The sequence below is a fragment of the Gracilinanus agilis genome, unplaced genomic scaffold (assembly GCF_016433145.1).
Source record: "Gracilinanus agilis isolate LMUSP501 unplaced genomic scaffold, AgileGrace unplaced_scaffold51686, whole genome shotgun sequence".
Taxonomy (NCBI): Eukaryota; Metazoa; Chordata; class Mammalia; order Didelphimorphia; family Didelphidae; genus Gracilinanus; species Gracilinanus agilis.
Window position 1 is genome coordinate 1792 of NW_025386561.1, and position 7520 is coordinate 9311.

Consider the following 7520-nt stretch of genomic DNA (forward strand, 5'->3'; position numbering starts at 1 on the left):
TCTGGAGTCAGGAGAGCCTGGATTCAAACCTGACCTCAGACACTTCCTAGCTTTGTGAACCTGGACTGGTCACTTAACTCTGTCTTAAAAGCATTTCTAAGACAAAAAGTAAAGGTTTTTTTTTAAAATTAGGCACAACTTAAACTCAATATAAATCCTTTTCATCGAAGGACGCCATCTACGTTTTCCCTGTAACTCCTTTCTTTATAAAGAAACATTTATCTCCAGATTCAAGGAAGATTACCAAGGGCAGGTGCTAATCAACCCATTTCAAAGCTGGAATAAATAAGGTAGGTGGCAAGAGATACCCCCCCCACCACCAAAAAAAGAATGTAAGCTCATTGAAGGTAGAGAATATTTTGTTTATCATTGTATCCCCTGACCCTAGCACTGCAGCAGGCACATAGTATGAACCTAATAAATGGAGCTGATCGACTGATAAACTAATCCTTCAAACCACAAGGTCTTACAGCTGTTTTCTGGTTCAGATCAACAGGATCCACCTGCCACCCACAGTAGTAAGTTAGGAAGAGGAAAGGGGGAATTGTTAAGTACCCCAACTGCAGAGGAGGCTTGGCGGGCACAATAGTCAAGGTGAGACCATCTAAAGAAAATGAGTAGCAACTCTTAGTTTTTATTTTACTATCAGAACACTTATTTCTATTAAATTATTCTATTAATTATTCTATTTTATTCATTATAATTTTATTATTATTTCCATTATCCACGTTTAAAAAATGTTTTAAAAAAATACAAGCCACTTCTCTTATACATAGTTAACAACTATACTAGACTTAAATCAAGGAAGACTTGAGTTTGAATCCTATCTCAGACACTTACTAGCTAGGTCGCCCGGAGGCTTTCTGAGCCTTAAAATGGGAACAACCATAGCACCTATTTCACAGATAGTTAGGAGGCTCGAATGAGAAAATTAGCTAGAGCAATTTGTAAACCTTAAAGCCCTCTATAAATATAAGTTATTTATTATTTTGTAAACCCTTACCTTCTGTCTTAGAATCAATACTAAGTATTGGGGGAAAGGTAAGGGGTGGGCAATCGGGGTTAAGTGACTTGCCCAGGGTCACACAGCTAGGAAGTGTCTGAGGCCAGATTTGAACCCAGGATCTCCCATCTCTGGGCCTGGCTCTCTATCCACTGAGCCACCCAGCTGCCCCCATCATTCTTCTTTTTAAAAGCCAAATCCACAGAGAGCTTTCCAGAAAGCCTGAGTCCCTTTTCTCTCTTTTTTCTAAAGGTCTGCTTTTCAGTGTGACCAGGGCAGAGATTTTTATCGCCAGACTTTATTTGTGTGTCAGTGTGAAGTTGTCTACAACTCGGAAGGAAGGAGTGCAGCTTGTAAAAGGCGTTTGTTTTATTTAGTACATTCTAATCAAAGTTGGATACTAGTAACAGCAGTGAATAAACACTTTGGGAAAAAGAAAACAGGCAAGTTTCCCCCCTGCATCTGGAAGCAAATTAAGTCCAAAGTACTCTGCACGGGAAAAGGGAGGCAACTGCCGATTCTCTGTGGTCAGGCAAGTCAAGGACGACATGGACATTTATTTTTATAGCCATTTCCAAAAAGATAAATGGCAACAGGTCAGACCTGGCTGCTTCAGCAAGGATAAAGCAGATTGTTTTAATCACCATGGTCCAAGTTGCACCTGTGGAACATGACATTCTTGTTTTGAGCCTTTTAAAAAAAAACCAACAAAAAACCAAAAACAAGGAAAATCAAGGTCCATTTGCACCAGTTTGAAATGTTTCTGAAGTAAGGCTCCTTTTTCAATGAAAGGGCTACAGTACTCTCCTCCTCACACAAGATCATCAGCTATTTGGAGTCAAAAGACAAATACAAGATGTCACGGTCACTCTTTGGGGTTTGGCGACTGGTAGAAAACGAGAGCTAAATACTGACAGGCATGTTCTGTTTAGCAAGAACGACAAAAACTCGAAACAAGTACACACCAGAATGTAAAATAAAGCCATTCTAAGACACCACTGGATCATCAGACAAGTCAATGGCGAGGAGCCCCGTCTCGGCTTCTCCCTTTCCAGTTCTCTCGGTGCCAGCTCTGGCCTTTAACGTCGGCTGGACACCTGGCAGGGAGTGCCCTTGCCCTCCTCACGGCTAACAACTCACACCGAAAAATAACCAGTTTAAAAAAAAAAAAAAGAAAAGAAAAGAGGTTTCCCAGACCCTCAGATTAGCAAGTGTGCCGTCAAACACTCAGTCTTAAAAAAGAGGGAGAGAGACCGCTCTTGGGCTTGGGGTAGAGTCCCTCAAAGGAGACTCCGGGCAGGGATTGTAATCTGGGGGGCTTGTTCCCACCCCTCACCCTTCCTTGGACACTTCCATGAGTTTGACTGCAGTTGTTCTCAGAGGGAATCCCCTTTCTGAGTTGGACACTCAGTGGCTAGCCAGGGCTAGAATGATTTGGCTCTCTTTACTTAGCTGCATTCAGAGAGGTTCTACAATGAGGTGTGTTTAGAAAAAAGAGAGAAACTTATACCTGGTATTGATATTCTTTCAAGTAATCTTTTAGTCTTGTTGGTAAAGGCAATTCCCAGATCTTAGCTGTACATTTGTTTATAGAGAGTCTACAGAGATGCTGCAGGGTCGGAGTCGAAGTATAGAGGGGTTTGGTCAAATAGAGATGGACAGTTCCATTCCGGGGGGTTTCGGCCCCAGGCCTCTTGTCCTTACATGTTCGCACATAGTACTCGATTAGGTGGACCACGCTGTCAAATTGTTTCAGCCTCGATTTGACGCAGATGATGGAGTCCAATCTAAATTTCCCATCCTGGTATTCTATTCGCAGATTGGTTGGTCCCGCTGAGGTTTTGACAGATATAGTGAGCAAGTAGTCCGAGTGGGAGCTGTCTCTGATCAGGAAAGTTCCTTCCGGGGCGTCTTTTAATTTTTCTTTGGCTTCATTAACAGTCATGCTTCCCCAGTACCAGCCTGAGGTTTGTGTTTAAGAAGAAGAAAAAAAGAAAGAAAGAAAAGAGAGAAAGTGAGTGGATTACTCTAACCAGTGATCATGGGAGAGAAATCAGAGCTAGTAAAAATCCTTTTCGTTCCTAAAGGAAGTCTGCAAGAGGAGAATGTTTTCTCCAGAGGTTGCCAGAAGTTCAGTTTGGGAGAATTTTACGCAAGTTTTGGATCCGAAGGATTTTTAGGGATGCTGAATGAAGACTTTATTCCTCCAAATAAAAGCATTCCTGGGGCAGCTGGGTAGCTCAGTGGATTGAGAACCACGCCTAGAGACAGGAGGTCTTGGGTTCAAACCCGGCCTCAGCCACTTTCCAGCTATGTGACCCTGGGCAAGTCACTTGACCCCCATTGCCCACCCTTACCACTCTTCCACCAAGGAGCCAATACACCGAAGTACAAGGGTTAAAAAAAAAAAAGCATCCCTCTTAATGGTCTTTTTCAAAGTTAAAAACTTAAAAAAAAAAAAAAAAAAAAAAAAAAAAAAAAAAAGGCTTTCAACACTCAAGTTATTGTTCTTCCGGAAGACCTACAATGATTTTCTTACTCACTTTTGTGAGGTTAACAAGATTAAAATGCAATGACATCTAGACCCAAAGAGTCAGGTTTCCAACATTAATAATGCTAATGAAGATCCCCCCCCTCAATCACATCATCAAGCAAACATTTTGCATTATCTGGCTTTCATCTCTGGGGAGATTTCCAAATTGTCCTCTTTTTCTCTCTGAGAAGGATGTTTCAGTCCGTTCTTGTCTCTATTCAAGGAAGACTAAAGCTCATTTCTTTAAGCATATCCCCCCCCCAAAAAAAGTATACACATGTACATAGAATAAAACATAAAAGTATATACATGTAATGTACAATATACACATATGCATATAAATAACATGTATATTATAGATGAGAGAGAGAGAAAGAGAAACTACACTTCGTAACTGTTAAATATGGGCCCTTTTTTTTATAGCCTCATCACTCAAGAAGAAAAATCTCGAGTGATAGTACTTCTTAGAACAGGAGTTCAATTCCTTTGGACTTTGCTTGGCTCACCTCTCATAAAAACTGACTTGAGGTAAAGCGTGGCAGTCTCCCCTTGGTATGTGCCTGCACCCAGTTCTGCCTGTTTAACAGAGGTCAATCAGACTCCCCCTCTGGTTCGGGAAGCCTGGGTCCCATTCTCGCCCCCCTCCTGGAGGCGGAGAACCCTGCGTGGTTTGCCACGGAGAGGCTGCGGCAGCAGCTGCTTCCCTCCAGGATCACCCCTCCCTTCTGGGTGCTGCAAAAGTCTCCCTAAGCCCTTGGAAGAGGCCCCCCCAGAGTCAAAGTCAATACTTGCACTTTGTCAAGGACAGAAAAGGAAGGTTGTGGCTCTGCTGCAAAATAACATCTACTGCCACCACTACATATATATGTGTGTGTACACATATAGATTGTTTTGCTTTCTCTTTCACATGCCAAATGGCAATGGGGAGCAGAATTCTCCAAAGGGGGCTGGGGAGGCAAAGCAATGGGCAGACGAGGGAAGGCGCCCACCCTTACAACTTCAGCGGAGTCCACCTCCGCCCGAGTTCGGACTCTCCGTCCCCTGACCGATGCTGGCTACTGCTGCTGGCTACTGCTGCTCCACCAAGGAATTCAGCAGCAGCCTGGGAGCTGGAATTGGGGGGTGGGAGGGGGGTGGCGGCACTTCCCAGCCACCTCCCAGGCTAGGCACCGGCCAAAGCAGAGAAGCTAGGCAGACCACTCCTGCCCGCCCAGTCGCAGATTTATTTCTGTCCCCTCCCGGACAGGAGATTCCTTAGGGAATGAGGCTATTCTAGGTCGCAGGGATGGCACAAGGCTGCTCTGTTTCTAAAGAATTCCCTCCCACCCCGAGTTCTTCCCCTAGACCCAATCCCGGTCTAACGACCTCCTCCCAGATCCCCCGGGATCACCTATGGAGCCCGCAAAGGAACCTTCCAAGTGGCCCATCCATGTTTTAAAGCCTGGGAGTTTAGATGACTTGTTCGAGGTGGGATCTGAAGCCAAGCACTCTGCCCGCAGAGAAAGTGCTCTCTCTGAGGCCCGTGGCCGAGCCTGGGGACAGGAGAACAACATCCTTTTCCAATCGCGGGAAGCTTTCTAAGTGGGGCACCTGCCCTCTCCCCCGCCTTCTCCAATTTACCTTGCTGTGGAAGGCGGAGTTGGGGGGGGGGCGGGGGGAGCGGGGAGGGAGCTTGCAGGGGGAAGTTGTGAATCTATCTCTACCCTCTTCACACCCTGATGCCATTTCTCTGGCTGCCGCTGCCTCAGTTTCCTGAGATGCCAATATCTTTGCTCCAAGATTATCCGACTTGGAGTTCAGCAGACTGGAACCCTGACCCTTGCTCTTTCTTGTCCCATCCCCTCACCTACCTGCCTGGCTCAGTTCCCGCATGGCTGTAGCCAAACGTGCCACCTCCGAGGGCTGTTCTTCTGCTGTACCTGTCGCCCCCCACTGGCTCCGAGTCCCTTCCGCGCCATCCACGGTGGACTCGTGGGACCTTAGGGTCATGGGGAAGGGGTCACCACTATGAAGAGGCTGGGGCCCAAACTGGGGCTCGGAGGAAGACGATGTGGGGCGTCTAAGTGCGCTGTCAGTCTTTCATTGAAGTCTAAGGGATCCTCAGAACACCTCCCGTGGAGACAGCCAAGCCGGTGAGGAAGAGGAGGGAGCCCTGGAAGTTCTTCCTTCCCGGTGAGGGGCAGGATGGTGGAGAAGTCCTCCACGGACACCGTCACTCTCTATTCGCCTGCAATGAGAAAAGAGGGCAGGGGACAAAGGGAATAAAAATAAGGGTGAGCCATTACCTCCCTGGGGAGGTCGAGCAGAGAGTCAGGTAGACTCAACCCCTACCGCCCCTCTAACACCGGGGGCATCCAGGTTCCACCTTGACCAAGGGGGGGGGGGGGGCGGGGGGGGGGGGGAGCGGCTGGGGAAGGGTGGAAGGGAGGCCAGGAGACAGACCTAGGAAGCCAGTCGGCCGTTTCCAGGCTTTCTCCAGAGGCAGGGGAGTCACCTGCAACCTCGGTGGGATTTCAAGGACAAGTAAGGAAAGGAAGCCAAAAGAGAAAAGGGAGCAAGGTTACCAAGGGCGAGGACACATGCCCTGGCAGCCCCCCATTCCAAAAGCAGAACCTACACCAGGGCAAGGACCCTGGGGGCTTGAGGCTGGGGGCGGCGGGTTGGAGAGGAAGCTCGATACAAACCTGGTCCCCAGCCCGGGAGCCCTCTTCGGTCTGCTGGAGTGTGTCTCCTTTCTCACACTAAGGCGCCGATTTTCCCCAGGGAGGGGGAATCGAAGCCCATGACATTGAAAGGAACGAATGGTCACATCCCTGCCCAAGAGATTTCTTTGGTTTGCACCCTCCCCTCCCGCTCTCTCTCTCTCTCTCTCTCCTTCCTTCCTTCCTTCCTTCCCTCCTCCTCCTTCTCTCGGGCTCCCGGGAAGGCAGCTGTGGTAGCTCCCAGCTTAGGCAGCCCGCGCTAGTGCAGCCGCCGGCGCTGTCGAGGAATCGACCCTCCCTAACCACATGGGGCTGGGGGACCAGGAGGCGCTACGGGCCGTGTAAGCTAGCGCCCTGGAAACTGAAATGTAGCTGCGCCCTTACCTTGGCCGCCGCCTTCCTCTTCCTCCTCCTCCTCCTCCTCCTCCCTCTCCTCTAAACCAGGCTGTCTCCCCAGTGGACATAGGGCGGAGGGAGAGGAGGGGTGTCTGCCCAATCCCCCCCCCGATGTTTAATTGGGCACTGAGATGCCCTGGGAGGTGGCAGACCCGGAGTGTGGCAGTGGTAGTGCTGACGGTGGCTGGAACTCCTTTAGTAGGCGACAGCCAAAAGCCCAAGGGACCATGTCCTTCCTCTCCCCCGCCCCCCCTACTTTCTTTCCCTCCGATCTCTCTCCTGGGTTTCCCTCCGGCTGGTAGGAGGGAAGAAGGGAAAAAGGGTAAGGGGGTGAGGCAGGCTGGGAGAGAGGGAGGGGCAGGTCAGGTTATTAGAATTATGAATTCGAATGGGAATTTGGAGTCGGGGTGGAGAGGAGAAACATTCCTAGGAGACGACGGGAAACCGGCAAGGAAAACTGTAAAGTGGGCAGAAGTCCCGGGGGAGGGGGGGAGAGGGGGGCTAGTACAAAAGGCAGAGTTCTCGAGTCAACCCAGTGGCAGGGCAGGCAGTAAAACCGGGGAGCAGAGCGCTTCCGTTCCCCCTCCCCAACCCAGCCTGCCCTCCCGGGGCGGAGTCCTCCGGGAGCCCCTCCATGGGTACCTGCCAGCAGCCCCCTCCAGAGCTCCCTCCTCCAGCCGCGACCGCGGCTCGGATTGCGCCCCCTGCCGCCTCCACAGACCCCCGGTGGGGAAGGGAGAGCAAAGCGCAGGGGCCCCTGGCGCACACCATCCACGGCGGCGGCGGCGGCGGGAGCGCGGGGGCGCATGCTTCGGGGCTGCTCAGCGCAGCCAGCGCAAGCAGGGCGTGCGATCTCCGAGGCGCGCTCGGCTCTGTTCCCTACGGC

General features: G+C 50.0%; 1 protein-coding gene across 2 annotated transcripts; it reads right to left on the reverse strand.

Moving 5' to 3' along the window:
* Window positions 1–1348: 1348 nt before the first annotated feature.
* SOCS2 (suppressor of cytokine signaling 2) lies at window positions 1349–6301 on the reverse strand. Of its 2 annotated transcripts, XM_044684497.1 has the most exons (4): window positions 6221–6301; window positions 5387–5763; window positions 2514–2965; window positions 1349–1831 (listed from the first exon to the last, which is right to left on the reverse strand). In XM_044684497.1, exons 2-4 carry the CDS (start codon window positions 5523–5525, stop codon window positions 1697–1699), a joined length of 726 nt encoding a protein of 241 aa, XP_044540432.1. In that variant the 5' UTR covers window positions 5526–5763; window positions 6221–6301; the 3' UTR covers window positions 1349–1696. The 2 variants fall into 2 exon arrangements, with proteins under 2 accessions (XP_044540432.1, XP_044540433.1); XM_044684498.1 differs by having other exon boundaries at window positions 1349–2965.
* Window positions 6302–7520: the final 1219 nt, after the last annotated feature.

Excerpts from the sequence above, each read along its gene's own strand:
- SOCS2 (XM_044684497.1), bottom strand. The coding sequence starts at position 5,525 with ATGACCCTAAGGTCCCACGAGTCCACCGTGGATGGCGCGGAAGGGACT. Across the intron at positions 2,966-5,386 it reads GCGGGAACTGAGCCAGGCAG|GCTGGTACTGGGGAAGCATG; the intron begins GTAGGTGAGGGG and ends CACAAACCTCAG. Across the intron at positions 1,832-2,513 it reads TGAAAGAATATCAATACCAG|CTGATGATCTTGTGTGAGGA; the intron begins GTATAAGTTTCT and ends GACTCCAAATAG.